Genomic DNA, 19,141 nt, shown 5'->3' on the forward strand with positions numbered 1-19,141 from the left:
GTGAATTTAAGGAGACATGCTCAGTACACAGAACGTCTGGTACATGGCAGATGGTCACTAAATGATAGCTTTTAGGTCTTAGGACACATCAAGAGAACTTCTAGCAAGAACATCCTCCACATCCACTCCTCTATAAGCATATAAGATGTATAGGAAGTATATGGGGTAGACTATATTGAGGGAAGAGACAGAGGAATAAAATCTACAATTCAGATCGGTTTATTCTCTCCCAAAATATACTTCCTCTATTTGGGGTGTGTGTGTGTGTGTATAGTATATATTATATATACACACGTACACACATTTTTAACGTGTAATTTTTTTTTTTAAGTTTTATTTAAGTTCTCTCTATACCCAACATAGGGCTCAAACTCCCAACCCCGAGATCAAGAGTCACATGCTCCCTCAGCTGAGCCAACCAGGTACTCCCCCATCTGGTATCTTTGTGTGAAAGTTAGTAAGAAGTGAGCCTTGGCTGACTCACAAGGATGCTTAGGAAATAGCTCTACATATCACCACCACTCCCAACCTTTTTTTCTTTTTTAATGTACAAATGACACACTAAATCTTTAAAAGTTTTTTTTACAAATGGAGAAAAGAGACCAAGCCAGGATGACTTCCCATAAGGAAGGGATCTAAGGGCTGCCCCACGGACTCCAGGCCACCACAGCTACTTCCTCCTCTTGTACCTACAAAGAAAATCAGCAGAGTGAAGACTGGCCCCCAAAGACAGAAACAAGGTGGAGCTTTCCCATGAAAGGTTTGTTCTCCAATCCCAGTCATAACCTCTGGCCCTCCAAAACTGCAAATATTACCTGGATTTAGATTTAAAGTTTCCTCCTCGTCTTTGGTGGTGCAAGCCCAACTGTTTCCTTTCTTCAAAGGAGGGGCTGTGGGTTCAAGAAGGTAAGATGCTGAAATGGCTGCTAGAAAGACAGATGATGTCCCATAACCCCTACCGCCTGCTCCCACATGAGGCATCACTAATGCATTATTTTCAGGGCCTGAGGTTCTACACGTAGTGTTTTCCCCTGATTAAATATGGGACTGTGGAATTTAGGGCTCAGCTCCAAAAAAAAGACTCCCTTCTCATGCATCTAAAACTAATTGGGGCACCTGGGTGGCTCAATTGGTTAAGCCTCTGACTTCAGCTCAGGTCATGATCTCACAGTTTGTGGGTTCGAGCCTCACGTCGGGCTCTGTGCTGACAGCTCAGAGCCTGGAGCTGTTTTGGATTCTGTGTCTCCCCCTCTCTCTGCCCCTCCCCTGCTCACACTCAGCACTCTGTCTCTCTCTCAAAAATTAAACATTTTTAGAAACTAAAACATTTAAAAAAAACAAAACAAAACTGGAGCACTGGCGTCGCTCAGTTAAGCGTCCAACTCTTGGTTTTGGCTCAGATCATGATCTCATGGTTCACGAGTTTGAGCCCCAGATCAGGCTTCGCGCTGACAGTGCAGAGCCTGCTTGGGATTCTCTCCCTCTCTCTTTCTGCCCCTCCCTTGCTCGCTTGCTCTCTCTCCCTCAAAATAAACTTAAAAAAATTTTTTTTTTAGTTTTACAAAAATAAACTACTTGGGAAGCTTAATCTATCCCCATCCTGGGGTGGGGTGTGTATAACACATTCCTATGAGTAAAAAGGGATCCTCTGCTATTCTGTTTCTGAACCAGAAATATGCTGTTTCTCCTCCAAGGTAGGAGGACCTTAATTCTTTCCTCCTATTCTCACTCTGGGATCCAGAGATGGGCTGTGGAGGGGGGAAGGTGTCAGACAAGAGCCCTTAAAATTAAGTATTATAAAGCTACAGGTATATGGGAATTGGGGAGCACAGAAGGAGGAAGAAGGTTTATAGCTTTAATCATAATATGAAGAACCCCATGATGACTTAAAACCCTACCCGGCTCGATACTGTTTCAAGGCCTTCTTGCTTGTGTTAGTAAGTTCTTCATCAAATACAGATTTCTTCAGCTGCTTTTGTTTCTTGGCTGTGCAGAGAAAGAACAGGTTACCTATGTCCTCTTTGGCCTAAGCTCCCAAATCCAATCCTTAAGCTCAGGGTAATGGTTCCAAATTCAGTGAATGCTCTGGTCTGGTGATTTACTGACATGGAAACAAGACATCAATCAGGTGCCAGCAAAAAAGAGATGAGGAATTCAGAAGTGCCACATCTGAAGAACCACTCCAAAGGACGACTGCAGAATCCCAAAGTAAAAACCACTGAAATGTGAAATGGGTTGAAAGACTGACTTCACTTCTTTCTACCCTGACCCACTCCTCCAAGTAGCAGTTTGTAAGGACATAGGCTCCAGAGTCAGAAATGCCTGGGTTCAAATCCTAGCTGTCCCCACTAATCATGGGGTCACTTCCCCACTTGGGAACCCAAAACTGGACAGCTGTACACACTGGTGCACACTCATTACTCAAAAACTACAGGGTCTTATCATCCCTCCAATTTTCTCCCTGACCACAAGTACAAGTTTCAGGGAGAAGCCTCCTACCAGGCAGTCCCATCTGCCTACCGGGGACTCTTGCTGGCTCCTCTTCCGGCATTGCTCGGGCCCTCTTGGCTCTGCGATTTCTCTTGGCCAGCCGCTCAGCAAACATCTGTGCCTTAAGGATTTCAAACTGGGACCTTTCTTCTGCCTGGAAAGAAGGATGATGTGAGTATGGAACAGACCAGGAAGCCCTGACACATGCCACTGGGCAGGGACTCAACTCCAAAGGGAAAGCCACTCACTGTCATCTCCCCCTTTTTCTTGGCATCCTTCATAAACTTCTTCCTCTTCTTCTTTCCTCTTAAGGCCAAGTCAAACTCCTGCAGAGCCTTGGCAACTAGGATGAGGAGACAACATGAGATTTCCGGTACTCTTGTATCTTTTTTTTTTTTTTTTAAAGCAATTTACTTTTTTTTTTTTCTCAGCGTTTATTTATTTTTGAGACAGAGAGAGACAGAACATGAACTGGGGAGGGTCAGAGAGAGAGGGAGACACAGAATCTGAAACAGGCTCCAGGCTCTGAGCTGTCAGCACAGAGCCCGACGCGGGGCTCGAACTCACGGACCGTGAGATCATGACCTGAGCCGAAGTCGGACGCTCAACCGACTGAGCCACCCAGGCGCCCCTTTTGTATCTTTTTTTAAAGACGTGCACATATTTTAAATTGGTATGTAAGAGTTCAAAAAGAAGCAGCAAAAAAAAAAAAAATGAGAAGCAGCAAATCATGTCCTCTCCTGGTGGTTACCTCCACCAAGTGGTAATCTCACTAAATCACATGCTTATTGCACTATTCCTCAACCCATTTGAGACATTATCTACCTCCTGGTATGAAAGATGATTTGGTTCACTTACAGTCCCAGACCTTTCCACAATATAACTATTTTTAACACAGAAACTTAACGTACACACACTCTAATTTTTTGTCCCATCAAATATAGGTGGTATTTCTTAAACTGCGGATACAACCTCTTAGCAGGGTAAGTTTGCAATCCCTAACAAAATAATAAATACACACACCCTCTGACCTACAGTTTCACTTTCAGGGATTTATCCTGCAAATCAAATATACTTGCTTAATTGTGAAAGGGCATTTGTACAGTTATTCACTACATGTTTACAACAGCAAGAAATTATAAACAACCTCAGTGTCCCTCGACAGTAAACTAATTAAATAAATTATAATCTACCCACGTGATGGAATACCGTGCACCCATTAAAAAAAAAAAAGTTAACTAGGTACGTACCTGTATAAAATACAAGCTACAAAATTAAGTGGAAAAAGCAAGGCATATGGGGCACCTGGGTGGTTAAGTGTCAGTTGGTTAAGTGTTCTGACTCTTGGTTTCGGCTCAGGTCATGATTTCATAGTTTGTGGGTTTGAGCCCCGTGTCATGCTCTGTGCTGACAGCACACAGCCTGCTTGGGCTCTTTTTCTCCCTTTCTCTCTGCTCCTCCCCCACTCTCTCTCTGTCTCTCTTGTCAAAATAAATGAAAGAAAGAAAGGAAAGAAAGAAAGAAAGAAAGAAAGAAAGAAAAGAAAAGAAAGAAACGAGAAAGAAAAGAAACTAGGTGTAGAAAAATCTGAATTCATTTGTGTGATAAAAAGGGGGGAGTGTAGGGAATACATATAAATATCTTCCCGACCTACTTTTTTTAAATTGTGGCAAAAAGGACAGAACACAAAATTTGCCCTTTTATGCATTCTACATCTACAATTCTGTAGCACTAATTACATTCACAGTGTTGCACAACCATCACCGTGATGTTTCTGTAACTCTTTCATCATCCCAAATGAAAGCTCTGTAACCATTAATAGTAACTCCCTCCCCACAACCCCTGGTAATCTCTATTCTACTTTCTGCATTTATGGATTTGCCTCTCTAGGTACCTCATATAAGCAGAATCACAGATATCTGTCCTTCTGCGTCTGGATCATTTCACTTGGCATGTATTCAAGGTTCACCCTTGCAGCACGTATCAGCTTCATTACGGCTGTACCACGTACTGTCGTTTTGTGTATCTGTTCATCTGCTGACAGACACAGGTTGCTTCTAACCCTTGGCTATTGTGAATCATGCTTTAATGGATACTGGCATACAAGTATCCATTTGAGTCCCTGTTCTCAGTTCTTTTGGGAATAGACCTAGCAATGGCATTGCTGGGTTCCAGGATAATTCTGTGGTTAGCTTTTTGAGGGACCTCTCCAACATACTTTTTTCCTTCTTTCTCTCTTCCTTGGTCTGGAACCAACTCCTCTCAGGCTCGTGGTTCAGCACCTCTTTCCCCTTCTCCAGGAGCCGTTTTGCTGTGTTGATCTGTGGAAACAGCAAAAAGATGGCTGCCGTGAAACCTACATCTGAGGATACGTAACATGGCAGCTGCAAGAAGCCGCTGCCTGCAAATGTCTGGGGCTCCGATAACGTTTGGCAGACACAGCATTTCGGAAGGGCAGAGCCGGCAGGGGCTGTGGGCTCTGCTCTGTGGTCGGCTTTCTGCACTGTACTGTGGGCCACAGCCCTCCACGCGGCCACACCTGGACTTCCGACTGCTGCAACTCTTTCTCCTCAGCCTCGAGCTGCAGAACCGCATACACGTCCTTCTCCATTTTCTCAATCTTGTCCCGGAACTTGAGGATGACATCTCAAGGGAAGGGAACAAAACAATTTTTTAGCTGAGGATAAGTACTATGTAACTGATGAAAACAATATGTGTATTTAGTGACAACAGAAAATGGGGATTTTTTACATGTTATTTCTCTGCTTAACAACCCCCCCCCCCACAAGAGCCTGTTGCTCTTGGAATAATCCAAACTCCTAAGCGTGGCCCCTACCTACCTCTCTGAGCACCTATCTCCACCTTGCTCACTGTGCCCTGGGCCCTCTGGCTCTTCCTTCACTTTAATTTGCACACCAAGTCTGCTGCCTCAGAGGCTTTGCCCTGTTTTCCTCTGCTGGGCACACAGTCTCCAGAGCACTCACGGCTGCCTCGTTCTCCTGATTCAGGCCTCAGCTCAAATGCCATCTGTTCAGAGGCCTTTCCTAAACAGCTTTCGAAAGTAGCATCTCTCCTCCTGTCTGTCATGCTAGATCACATCTATGATTTATTGTCTTTTTTCCACCAGAGTCTCAGCTGTTTTGCTTTCTGCTATATCCCTGATACCTAGAATAAACAGCACGAGGCACTTGGTAGTCCCAGGAACTGTTAGCTGACAGAATGAATGACGTGAAAATGAAAACGAGAGGAAAAAGACATCGTGAAGGGAATAAAGGTCTCAAAGGATGTGGCCCAAATGCTAATGGTGAGCTCTTCCACTTACTGTTTTCTAATACTGAGTATATATTATTTTTATAACTTTAAAAAACAATTTTTAGAAAGGATGTGCTTTATATGACCCCTACAGAGGAGAAGGAAAAGCATGAAAGATATCTAAAACATAGAAGTGCTGCCCTCTGCCCCCTTGTGAAAGGAAGGAGGGTGATAAGTAAGGATTTTACCCCAAAATGAAGCCCTCTCTTCCCAAAGGATGGAAAATAACCTAAGAGTGGGGCACTCAGGGCACAAGTCTGTCATTATTCCTTTCACATAGAGAGAGACCAAAGCCCAGAGAGGCAAGGTGAGACCGGACCAGGGTCACTCAGCAAGGAAGGGGCAGGACTGGGATTCAAATCTGACTCCTGACCGCAAGGCACCTGCTCTCACCTATTACCCTCTGCCTCCAGCTCTGTCCCACAGAGTCCGATCTAGGACCCTGCCCTGCCCACCCCAACCACCCTAAGCTGCTGCAGTGGTGCCTGCTCACCTTGGGGAAGTATCCGGGCCTTCACAGGGGCTTTGGCGGCTTTTACGATCTCCTTCAGCATCTTCCGCTCCTCTTCTCCAACCAGAGACACTGAGCGCCCAGCCCTGCCAGCCCGCGCCGTTCGCCCCACTCGGTGGACATAATGCTTGATGGTGTTGGGCATGGTGAAGTTGATTACCTGGAAGGTCAAAGTCAGACCTGGGAGTTGGAGGGAAAGGGGACACAAGGAGGCACAAAGACTCCCACCAAAAGTTCAAGGAAGATACGGGCTGCTCACCGTTTTGACCCCCTCAATGTCAAGTCCACGGGCTGCCACATCTGTGGCCACAAGGATGTCAATCTGTTCGTCCTTAAAGCGCCTGGAAATAGCCACAAACAGATGTTCACTTGGATACCTAAGCCCAAAAATGCTTGCAGGAGCCTGAGCCAGCAGAGAGAATGCCAATCCCTTTGGAGTCAAGCAGCAAAGTATAGATGGTCAGAGTGACCATCTGAACAAGATCCTAAACGTCAGACCATCTAATACTTCACACAACACCTTAAACATCCTGTAACACAGAACAAATGTAGTTTTGTTTATACCACCTTAAGCCCCAACTCTACAAATATGAAAGTCAGGAACCACAGAGCTAGATTATAGGAAGTAGCAGATGCAAATGTCTTCCGCGTTCAAAACAGCCTTTCTTTATAAAAATAACTTTCAGCTGCCTATGATCTATGGGGATAGGTGGAGAATTCTAAAGGTTTCTCCCTGCCTACCAGCATGACTCCATTCTATGAGAATTAAACAAGAAAACACATGGAAAAACAAAGGGCACAGCAAAGTAAATGATGAGGAAATGGTGGCTGGCTTTGATTCCAAATCTCATTCTATCAGACCCAGGTATGCCCACTGCTCTGGAAAACCTATAAAGAACAAGACACATGCTATGTCCTCCCAAGTCAGACTTTTCTGCTGTGGCCCCCTCAGCAGTTCCCACACTCAATCCTAGGGCACAAGTGTCATCTGCGGAACTACAAGGAGTTCTGAATGTGTCTAAGACAGCCTTACAGCAGTGAGACTAAAATCTTTGAAGGAGGGAGTCGTGCTATCTGCATTCCATGCTACTGCTCTAACGTAACCTCTGTGTGGGATTTTCCCCCTTTCAAATGAGAGCCCTCTCTGAAGGATGGAGGGGAGCCTCAGGCCCCCGAAGTTTACCGGAGGGCCTCCAGCCGCTGTGTCTGTGACAGGTTGCCATGGAGCTCGCCCACCTGCAGCCCCATGAGCCCCAGGAGGATGTGCATGCGGTGGGCCTGCTTCTTGGTCTGGGTGAACAGCATCACGTGGTCAGTGAAGGTTCTTGTCAACAGAGCTGGAGAGGAGAGAAGAGTGAGCTGGAAGCCACCTCCAATACATACTCCCCACTCCCTCACCTATGAAGTGGCTGCTGTGCCTGGCACTGGAGGAGACAGGCTCATGTTCCAGGGCAGAGAAGAAGAGAAGCCAATTCCCAAGTGTGATAAATGCTGTGGGAGAGTGAAAGCAAGACAGGGAGGCAGCTTTAGGGCTGGCCTCTCTAAAGAGGTGATACTAGGCTGAATGACAAAGTACAAGATTTGGGGAAAGATTTCAGGCAGAGGAAAGAGCAAATGTAAAGGCCCCGAGGCAAGACAAACTTGGTTTCAACGAAAGCAGGAGAGCATGGCTGGGCATCATGAGCAAAGGCACCAAGGCTGAGGACTCCAGGCAGGCAGGGGCCAGGTCCCAGAGGGCCATACAGGACTTGCTAGGGAGTGTAGATTGTGGTCTAAGTGCGATGGGGAGACACCAGAGGGTTGTAAATAGGGAGGTAACATGAGCAAATGTTCACTAGTAAATGATCACTTTAAATGATCAGCAGTGTGGAGAAAGGATTACCAAGGAACAAGAGTGGGAGTAGGAGCCAAGTACAAGGCCACTGCCAACAATTCAGGCAAGAGAGGCAGTAGCTTGAACCAAGGGCCAGAGGGGTGGTGGTGGGGGAAGTAGCTATGTATTCAGCAGGACCGAAGGAGGACTGGACAGCAGGAAAGAGGTGAGGTGACAGAAAAGGGGGAGGAAGGACCTGTGGCCCAAGTGGCAGAGCAAATAAATAAACAGAAGTACCATGCAACAAGTCAGGGGATCCTGAGAGAGGAGGTGCCAGGAAACACCCCACCACTAGAGTGTGCCACCCACAAGGCCAAGGGAATCTGGCACCCTGGGCTTTCACCTGCCACGATGGCTTCCCGGTCCCCTTCCCGATTCGGCCGGATCCGGACAAACTCCTGCCTCAGGAAGGGGGCCACATCTGTGTTGCTGTTCACAAATATTCGGACAGGATTCTTCAAGGAGACAGAAGCCAGATCTTTTACCTGCCCAGCACAAAGACAGGAATGCTCACTGGCCTGCCAGGAGGCAGGGAGGTGGGGAGAGGAGGAGGCAGTGGAGGCAAGCCATGTTTGCCCCAGGCCCCCCGCTGCAGCCCAGGCAGGGTCCTCTGCACCCCTCCATTCACCCCACCAAGCAGAATTCCTGAGGCCCACCTCGTCCGTCATAGTGGCTGAGAAAAGCATCGTTTGGCGGTGGTGGGAACACATCCGGATGATCTCCTTCATCTGTTCCTCAAAGTACTCGTCCAGCATCCTGATACGCAGGGAGAAGGAATCAAGAGAAATGGACTGAGCTTGCATCTGTTGCAGTGATGTTGTAACTGGTTACGTTGCAGGCTCATTTATTGACTTATGAATTAGTACTGTTGGTTTAGCCGTTCACCAAGATTCACTAAGAACTATCATCTGGCCACGTTTGTTTTATCCTTTTTTTTTTTTTTTTTTTTTTTTTTTGCGGAGCTATTTATAAGTTGCAGACATCACCACACCTTGACCCAGCTATCTCAGTGCACAATCCCTAAGGACCTTCTCCTACATAATCATAATGTCGTTATCACACCCAAAACGTTGAAGTGTTTGAGTAGTGTCTAAACTACAGTCCATATTGAAATATCCCTAACTATCCCCAAAATGTCATTTTATAGCTGTCTTTTTATGTTTTCAGTTCAGGAACCAAAGTTCCTACACTGCATTGGCTGTCATGTTTCTTTGGTCTCCCTTCATCCAGAAAAGTCTCCTCAAGCTTTGTCACATTCTGTCTTTGTCTGATTATTTCCCAGTGACCTGATTCAATAACTCATCGCTTCGAGAACGTGCAGGGATGCGGCTGTGCATCTCCCTCTCCATCTGGAGACACAGTCACTGACGTGACTTTGATCACATGATTAAGGTGGGACCTGCCAGTTCTCTTTGCTGTAAAGGAACCTTTTTCTTCTTGTAGATAATATTAATCAGTATAGAATTACATTAATTCCAATTTGTTCAACTGAACAAATCCTCTACAGTGTTTCTCCCTCCAGCTCAGGCTCCAGTCAAGGATCAGGTACCACATTTAGCTGTCATGGTCCTTGGTTGCCTTAATAAGACCCTTCCACAGCCTTTCTTGGTCTTCTGGGACTTTAACATTTAAAAAAACTTTTTTAACATTTATTTATTTTGAGAGAGAGACACAGAGTGTGTGCACGCACGAGAGCAGGGGAGGGCTGGGGAACAGAGTGGGGGAGGGAGGGAGGGGGAAGGAGGGAGGGAGAGAGAGAGGGAGGGAGAGGGAGGGGGGGAGAGAGAGAGAGAGAGAGAGAGAGAGAGAGAGAGAATCCCAAGCAGGCACTGCACTGTCAGCACAGAGCCTACCGCAAGCCTCAAACTCATAAACTGCAAGATCATGACCTGAGCCAAAATCAAGACTCAGACGTTTTAACTGACTGAGCCACCCAGGCGCCTCTAGACATTAACACTTTTTAATACAATTCCCTTCCCCTTCAAAACCTAAATCAGATCATGTTCCCTCTGCTTAGAAAGATCTCCTTTACCTCCCTCAGGACTCAAGAATGGTTCATTTGCTCAGGGGGATTTAATCCATTATTCAATAAACACTTACCAAGCATCTGCTAGATACCAGACACAATCCTGGACGTAGAGCAACAAGCTCTTCACAAATATGTTCCAGGGGAGAGGAGGGACACAACCACCACAGAACCATTCGGGTGACAATGTAGGAGGTAGGAAAGGTGTAACGCCTCAGAGAATGGAAGACAGAAGTGTTATAGGGACCAGCAAAGGCTCTTCCAGTAAGGAACAGCTGGAACAGAAACCTGAGGAAGTAAAGGTTCAGTCCAAGCTGAGAGGACAGCAAGTGCAGAAGCCCCTTCATGGGCTGACAGGACTTCCCAATGGCTGCTCTGTGGGTGGACGATGAGAACACAGATGATGCGAAGAATCCTTCCCAGGACAACTGGAAGACAGGCCTGCCAAGCACTGAGATGGGAAGAGAGAGGAAGGGGCATATGGGGTCAGAAGTTCAGTTCAGGACCTGTTTAGTTTGGAGATGCTTCAACTGGAGAGGAAACCTGAACAGACGCCTCATTCCCCTGCCTCCACCTCAATCATTAGTCCGGTTCGTTGAGGTTCATTCTGTTTGGTCATGAAGGAAAGAGGTAAGCAGATGGGAGCCATATGAGAGAAAGGGAGGGAGAGAGGGAGAGAGAGAGAGAGAGAGAAACAGCGTGAGCAGGGGAGGGGCAGAGAGGAGACACAGAATCCAAAGCAAACTCCAGGCTCTGAGCTGTCAGCACAGAGCCCCACGAGGTTCTCAAACCCACGAACCGCGAGACCTTGACCTGAGCCGAAGTCGGACGCTCAACTGACTGAGGCACCCAGGCGCCCCTTGGTGGGTATTTATTCTTATCCCTCACTTATATTTCCAAATCTCAGGAAGCGGCAAAGCCAGAATCTGATCTATCCTCCCTCTTCACCATCACATTGTAGAGAGAGAAAAAAAGCAAAATAATCCAGGCTAATGAGGAACAGAGGTCCAAATGTGAGCGGCTAAACTGGCATCGCACACATGGCTATGGCGAGATCCATGCAGAATAATGTGGTGGCCACAGGACCTCAGAGCACCTGGGGCCTCACCATTCCAGGTGTACCTGTCAGCCTCATCCAGGATGAGCACCTCGATACTGCTCAGGTGGAAGGAAGGGCAGTTGTGGAGGTGATCGATGAGCCGGCCTGGGGTGGCGATGAGGATGTCAGGCGCTGCCCTAAGAGCTGCTTCCTGAGACTTCACATCCAGGCCCCCTGCAGAGAAGAGCCCCACCCCCCCCACAGGTGGTCAATTCGGTCAGTGGTTCATCGGTATTGACTGGGCCCTGCCACCTGCCATGTCTCATCCCAGATGCAGGGGAAAGAGCAGAGGACAAGACTGGCAAAGGCCCTGCTCGTGTGGATTTAAAAGACACTGGGAGAGGCAGATCATTACGTTACAACTGTGCTAAGTGTGAAAAAAGATGATGACAGGAAGACACTTCAGAATAGGTGGATTCAAACACACAAGGACTGACAGAAGCAGCTGCTGTGAAAACTAATGCTTTCTACATTACCTCTGACTTCCCCCTGCACAGGGAAGGGAACCGTTAGAGAACAGTTATCACATAACATTATCAGAAATATTCTGCCCCAAATATTTGATTCTTTATTCATACAAACCAAAAATTACATCCTAAATTGGTTTAGTACCAAGAAAATTTTTTTGCCCCAAATCTTGGAAGTTTCATTTTTTAAGGCTGGTTAAGTCTCAGTTAAGCCCCCCCCCGCCCACTATCTACTTTGACAACACCTCGTCTGCTTTTTCAGTGGGTTTAATCGTAGGAAGGCTTTCCCACCCGCCACCACGTCACAGTCTCTCAGGGACAGCCAGACACTCACCCACAGCCAGGCAGGTGGTAATGTTGCAGAACTGAGCCAGCTGCTTGGTTACAGAGTGCACCTGGATGCCCAGTTCTCGGGTGGGAACCAGCACGAGCACGCGGGTGACAGGAGCCTGGCGGGGTTTGTAGATCAGACGCTCCAAGACAGGTAGGGCAAAAGCAGCAGTTTTACCTGCGGGAAAAGGTAGCAGCAAAGCAGTGAGGGGAGCTTCAGTCCCTTCAAGATTCAGGTATTCACCTGAGCCCAGAAAACCTACGTATCTGTTCAGGAGGAAATGAAGCAAATTTTTTTTTCATAAAGCTTTTTTTCTGGTTTTAAACCACAGCATCCATGTAAAAAATCTGAGAAGTACAAAAACAAATATGAAAATAATAAAAATCACCCACAATTCAGCCAATCAGAGATAACGCACCAACATAATGGTATCTATATTACCAATATTCTTCTGAATGGACAGAAATATAAAAAGACAAATTTAATGCAATAACACTATGTATTCTGTTCAGTAATCCCCATTTAAAAAAAGCACTGTGTTAACGGTGCCTGGCTGGCTCAGTTGGCAGAACATGCAGCCCTTGATCTCAGGATTGTGAGTTAAGAGACTCATGTTGGGGGTAGAGATTACTTTAAAAAAAAAATGTATTTCCTGTTTCTTTAAATACGTTTATTTTAATGGTTGCATAATATTCTATCACATGACTGTTTCTACTCTATAATTAACTGTACTGATATGAAACACCGTGATGAACACATTTTATAAAATCCTTACTCCCATTAGAGCAGCGACAAGAAGTCATGGTCACAGAGATACCCTAATAGGATATTCACAGGTCACAGATTTCAGGGGAGTCTGATGAAGGTCATGTTATTTATACATAAGCCCCAGTGACAGGAGTGAAGATTTTATGAAAGAAGTGTTCATCACAACCTTGTATATTAGTGCAGTTAATTGCAGAGTAAAAATAGTTACATAATAGAATACCATGCAACCATTTTTTAAAAATGAAGAGTATTTTAAAAAATAAGAAAATGTAGGAGCACCTGAGTGGCTCAGTCAATTAAGCACCGGACTCTTGATCTTGGCTCAGGTCATGATCTTGCAGTTCCTGGGGTCGAGACACGCATCGGGCTCTCACAGAGTGGAGCCTGCTTGGGATTCTTTCTCTCCCTGTCTCTCTCTATCCCTCCCCTGCTCTCACTCTCAAAATAAATAAATAAACATTTTTTAAAAATAAGAAAATATAATGTTGAGGGTTTTTTTTAAAGGAAATTAATAAACAGAATATACAGTGTTACTGCATTACAGTTTATACTTATATATATTTTTTTAATATTTAGTCATTTTTGAGAGAGAGGATGTGAGCAGGGGAGGGGCAGAGAGAGAGAGAGAAGGGGCAGAGAGAGGGGAACAGAGGATCCAAAGCGGGCTCCTTGCTGACAGCAGTGAGCCCAACACGGGGCTCGAACTCATGAACCGTGAGATCATGACCTGAGCTGAAGTTGGACGTTCAACCGACTGAGCCACCCAGGTGCCCCTATATTTGCATATTTAGCAAAGGTGGCCCTTGGGTAAATCAACATAGACCCTTGCTGCAGGTTGAACACCCTCCTTCTGCCTCTTCCTCTTACCTGTCCCAGTGGCTGCACAGGCACAGATATCCTTCCCCAACAGACCCACAGGTATGCATGCCTTCTGAATCGGGGTGGGCTGCTTGAAGCCCATGGCTGTAATGGCCTGAACAGAAAAGACAGGGTCACACAGGAGGGGGAGGAGGAGTCCCAGCATGAAACAAGCAGGTGGTGACTGCTTCAATCCCTCCCATTCATTCCGCATTTATCAAGTGCCTATTGTGTGGGAGGCCTGTTCGAAGCATGGAGGACACAGCACTACACCAAAGAAATAAAAACCCCACCTTGGCAATCTTACAATCTGGTAGGAAAAAAAAGACCAGAAAGAAACACATGCCATATGGAGATAAATGCTATGGAGAAAACTACAGCAGACAAGGGGGCTTGGGAGGAGGACAATTTACAGTAGGATCAGGGAATGTCTCACTGAGCAAAGGACACTGAGTAGAACCCTGAAAGAGGTGAGCACCCCAACAAGATTACTGAAAAAATCTTCCAGGCAGAGGGAGCAGTAAGTGCCAAGACCCTGAGAAGAAGACACCTAACCTTTTTGAGGGCCAGTGAGGAGGCCAAAGAGTGAGGAGACATATCAGAGGAGACCAGAAGGAGCAGAGCCTTACAAGTCAAAAGGGAACTTTTTGTTTAAGAGGGTTCTTTGGCAGTTGTGTGGACAACAGAATTCAGGGAGGCAAAGAGCCCAGTTTAGGGCCAGGAGCCTAGTTAAGGGTGACTGCAATAATCCCATGGTTGCCAAAAGAAGCCAATACCTTCAGAAGAGGGCGAGAAAGGTTCATGTCCTGGAAGGAGAGGTTTTCATCATACTGGGATGCATCTTCAAAAAATCCTCCTGCTTCCTACACCAGGAAATCAAAAGATGGACCAAGAATTCAGCAAAATGGGCCTAAGAAAACTAACTGGCCTCAGAAATCCAGTCAGGATGCAAAAATAAGCTGCACGCTGTTGTCCACGCTCATACGCACCTGTCCTTTCTTCTTCTTCCGCTCCTTTACTTTGAGTGTATCTGTGGAGAAAAACAGAGCTGACAATCAGGGCTTGTGCTTACTGAGCATGTACAATCTGCTAGATGCGGCCCTAAGTGCTTTATGTGGACACCTCACTGAATCTACCCAACAGCCTGAGGGAGCTACTGTCATTAGCCTCGGTTCACAGGTGAGGACACCAAGCAGCAAACCGGGCAAGTTCCAGAGACCACCGTGCCATATTATCATATTTTAGCACTCGTTTCTGCAAGAAATAATTACAGAGCACCCATTTCATGGCGGGGCCCATCTGAGGTGGGATGTGGGGGACCTATCACCCCAAATAGGTCTGAATCTTAGAGGTGCCAGCAGCTGTGTGGGGCTGGGGATGGGGAAAAGGGTACAGTCTGCCTGCATAGTACGACAACCATAACAAAATCCCAAGAAAAAAGAGAAGCTAGAAGGAGTTTAACAAGGAGATCTTAAATGGAACTGTGTAGAAGAACATAGGAAATCCTACAGAGGAAAGGCAGACCCTTTCCAACTTTCTGCCCCCCGTTCTGACATCGCCTCTGTAGCATCCACCTGCTTTGGTGAGGATGTTCTCATCAGCTGATGAGTAATCAGTCTCTGAGTCTTCATCTTCTGGGCCTTCCTCATCCTTCCCTTCAAGGTCTTCCTGCTCCTCCGGTTCAGAGCCCTCCTTTGCTTCCTTCTCCTTCTCTGACTTCCCAGACTTGGCTTCTTTATCCTGGAAAAAATATTTTAATAAAGCAAGGCAACTACAAAACTTCAGGAAATCCAGAACCTCTGAAGAGCAATCTTATGCTCTCCAGCCTGGGCAGAACACTATGTGGATTCTTAGGGAATATTAACCACAGACAAAGAGAAGCCTTGCACCAGACGTTCTCCAGTTCATACTTACAGAAAGATGGTGGGGTTGTGTTGAGGGTAAAGCTCAGGGCTTAACTACACACAGAAGTACCTGCTCTGCTTTCTCACCTCTGTTTTCCTTTTCTTGCGAACTTTCTCAATCTTCTCATCTAATGTAGTAGCCGCCCTCTGCTGATAAAAATAGACGAAAAAGAAATACACATATGGGAAAGAGACAAAGCAAGATTTCTCTGAGGGTTGGGTCTCAAATGTTACTACAGAAAAGGCTTGTCTGTCCTTGGACAGATTAATCAATCTGCAGATTATTCACAACAAGAACAACAAACATAACAAATAGTCAACTATGAAAAATCCTGACCTGGAACCAAGAACATCTATATTTTAGAAGGTGTTTACTATTTACAACAATATAATTACCAAGAGATGTCACATTTGTATCTGAATGCTACTTAGAAAAACCCTTCCCCATGCCAATCAGACAGAATTTGTGATTTTTTTCCCCTTTTCAGTATGGTTTTAGAGAATGCCTTTCCTAATGAAGGAAATAAGATATTTCTGATACATTAAAACATCATCTGTGGATCAATTCATGTGTTTGTAACTAGTCTGTAATACACCTATTTTGCAATATTTTACACGTTTGTTTTAGTCAAGACTATGGGTTATTTGTGACTGCTTCTCCCCACCCCACATGTTTATTTCCAAGAGTTCCAGTGTCTGTTGAATGTAAGCAAGTGGCAAAAGGCAGTGAGGTCCAGGCTAGACTCCGAAACCTACTGTCCAACTCTACCAGGCCTGGAACTGCCTATCTCTGTCAGTTCTCACCTTCTTCTTGAGCTGGCTCATGACATCAGCCATGGCCCAGCTGCCATCGTATGCCCCCTCCTTCTCAGTGAAAACAAAGTCAGGGTTGAAATCGGCACTACGGTTCTTCTGCAAGGCTTTCTGCTTTCTGCCCAGTACAATGGGCCCCTGGGAAGAGGGAGAAACAGAGTGACTATGGTACTGAGATGAAACAGCATAGAACAGGAATCTACAATTGTGGCAGATTTTAACACAGCTCTCTCAGTAACTGATAGGTTAAGCAGACAAAAATTAAGTGTCTGTAGAAAACCTGAAGAGTACAATAAGCTTCTTTCCAGTGAACATGTAGAGAACACTGCACCCACCATTATAGAATGTGTATTCGGGAGAAACATGGAATAGGTACAAAAACTGATCACATAGGAGGCTTTTAAGCAAATCTTCAAAGTTTCAAAGAATCAATATTACACAGATTACTTTCTCTTGCTGCAATTCAATTAAGTTAGAAATCAGTAACAATGGGCGCCTGAGTGGCTCAGTCAGTTGAGTGTCTGACTCTTGCTTTTGGCTCAGGTCATGACCCCATGGTCATTGTATCAAGCCCTACATCTGGCTCTGTGCCGAGCATGGAGCCTTCTTAAGATTCTCTCTCTCCCTCTGCCCCCTCCCCCACTCAAGCCTTCTCTAAAATTAAAAAAAAAATTTTTAATCAATAACAAAAAACCCATACATGTGAAAACTGGAAAGGGAGGAAGACTGGCTGAACGATGGCTTCCAAGAACTAAAAAGTGCTATGCTGACTTTTTTTCCTTACTTGAGTTAAATAATTTCATGAGAACTCTCACGCTAAACTTTGTTAGTAGTAATGATTGCATATCATTTCTTGGATACTCAGTTTAACTATCGATAGCGGTATCATATATCAACTTCATACATCAACTTTGGCATCATCATTTTATGATAGTTTTACATTCAAGAAATAAAAAGATTCTAGCTGCTAAGCAGAGAATACCCTGGGGGAGGAGGGTGCAAGAGAGGTGGCAAGAAAAGAGCTGGAGATCAAATATGTTAGGATGCTAGGTCCCCAAGCACAAGGTCTCAGTAGCCTGGACTACGGTGGGAGCAGTGTGGTTGGAGGAAGGGGGAGAAGCTAAAGAGAGAGTCTTGAGCTAGCCTGCACAAGACTGGAGGGGGGTGAGGAGGAAGCTGTCAAGGTTGACACCCAGGTTTCTGGCTTGAGATGGAGCAGATTGGCAAGGTGAGGGAGCCCAGAGTTAAACTTTGGTGCTGAATTTGTTGAGGCCCCGGGTCACTCAAGTGGAGGTGTCTGTAGGCAGATGAGGCCACCATGGGGCAAACACCCAGGCTGGATCTTTGAAGGGTGAGCATCTTTTTCGTGACACGATTCCTCTTTTAACTGCCATGGTGCTTAAAGTCTGTAACCGTCCCACCCAACATGAGCTTCAGGAGAATGGTGTCCTTGCCCATCTTGTTCACTGCTGTGTCCCGAACGCTTAACACCAGGTGTAGCACACGTAAGTGTTCAATAAATACTGGCTTAATGAACGAATCCCTGATCAGGAATTAGGCCTGGCCTCGCCCCTGGGTCTCTACTACGCAGGGCATGGATTCAACATGAGGTCAGTGATGGACACTGAGTTCACCAAGACGACACAGCACGCTGCCGGCACCGGAGCAGAGGTGATGAAAAGTTAGTGGCGAGCAAACTGAAGAAGATCTTGGGGCCCCTTCCAGGGACACTTGCCGGTCTGGCAGGAGGTCGCCGAGGAGTTGAGGGCAAGGGCCTGAAGAAGCATGGAGAAAGGAAGCAGTGACAGAAATATGAATGCGCGCCGCAGCGCCCCGAACCCAGATAGGCTCATACCTCCTCCTCCTCGTCCGCGGAGTCAGACTCAGGCTCCACCGGCACCTCGTCATCTTCGCCTATGGTCCCGATTAAACCCAACTCTGCCAGCATGCTGCCGCAGCACCACTTCCGTAAACCAGCTCGCGCGCAGGCCGGCCCTTAACTTGCCCGAGACCTCCTCGTCGCCACTGCGCATGTGCTGACCTCACTTCCGCTTGGGGGCAGGCCCCGTGGCGCTCCCTTCCCCCGTCGCGGAGGGCGCACGCGGCCATCTGGGAGGTAGCTTGGGGTGACGGGTGTTGGGTGACGGGCTAGGCGGGGCTGGGCTTCGGTGAAGTCCTTTTGTCTTGCTTGGTTCGCCGGTCGAAGTGTGCGCGGTGCGAGGTGGTGCGCTGGCCTAGCTCACTCTGTGCGTGTGTATTTACGGACAGTTGTGGAAGAATGTACAGTGAACGCTTAGCGGGGAATGCCCCTGCCTACTAGAATTAATGTGTTTTTATTTTCCTCTTAGATTTTTTTCCACATTAACATTTATCTTCATAAAGAAAAAAAGTTAAAGAGAATAGCTAACACACAGTGCTCGCGGGGGAGGGGCAGAGAGAGAGGGAGACACAGAATCTAAAGCAGGCTCCAGGATCTGAGCTGTCAGCACAGAGTCCGACTCACCGCTGCACCTGAGCTGAAGTCCGACTTAGCCACCCAGACACCCCAGATAGCTAACACATAGAAGTTACGGTGTGCCAAGAACTGATTAGAACTGATTACAGTACTTTTACGTGCATTAACTAATTTAGTCCTCATAGCAACCCTAGCAGAAGGTACCATTATTATCGACATTTTACACACGGGGAG

At 46.3% G+C, this 19,141-nt stretch overlaps 1 protein-coding gene across 2 annotated transcripts; it reads right to left on the reverse strand.

Annotated features, from left to right (window-relative positions):
* Positions 1-528: 528 nt before the first annotated feature.
* DDX27 (DEAD-box helicase 27) lies at positions 529-18,487 on the reverse strand. Of its 2 annotated transcripts, none has more exons than XM_042930716.1 (21): positions 18,308-18,487; positions 16,444-16,590; positions 15,727-15,786; positions 15,310-15,475; positions 14,725-14,765; positions 14,512-14,598; positions 13,745-13,850; positions 12,113-12,286; positions 11,335-11,485; positions 8,843-8,942; positions 8,530-8,671; positions 7,497-7,650; positions 6,573-6,654; positions 6,296-6,473; positions 5,030-5,136; positions 4,709-4,811; positions 2,739-2,833; positions 2,521-2,644; positions 1,899-1,986; positions 816-890; positions 529-689 (listed from the first exon to the last, which is right to left on the reverse strand). In XM_042930716.1, exons 1-21 carry the CDS (start codon positions 18,398-18,400, stop codon positions 671-673), a joined length of 2,292 nt encoding a protein of 763 aa, XP_042786650.1. In that variant the 5' UTR covers positions 18,401-18,487; the 3' UTR covers positions 529-670. The 2 variants fall into 2 exon arrangements, with proteins under 2 accessions (XP_042786650.1, XP_042786649.1); XM_042930715.1 differs by having other exon boundaries at positions 15,727-15,789.
* Between the last annotated feature and the right edge of the window lie 654 nt (positions 18,488-19,141).

Source organism: Panthera leo, chromosome A3 (assembly GCF_018350215.1).
Source record: "Panthera leo isolate Ple1 chromosome A3, P.leo_Ple1_pat1.1, whole genome shotgun sequence".
Taxonomy (NCBI): Eukaryota; Metazoa; Chordata; class Mammalia; order Carnivora; family Felidae; genus Panthera; species Panthera leo.

Coding starts and splice junctions, on each gene's coding strand:
- DDX27 (XM_042930715.1), bottom strand. CDS start 18,400: ATGCTGGCAGAGTTGGGTTTAATCGGGACCATAGGCGAAGATGACGAG. Junction 13,851..14,511: donor TTTCTCGCCCTCTTCTGAAG/GTATTGGCTTCT, acceptor TTTTCTGTTCAG/GCCATTACAGCCATGGGCTT. Junction 4,812..5,029: donor TGCAGCAGTCGGAAGTCCAG/GTGTGGCCGCGT, acceptor CTGTTTCCACAG/ATCAACACAGCAAAACGGCT.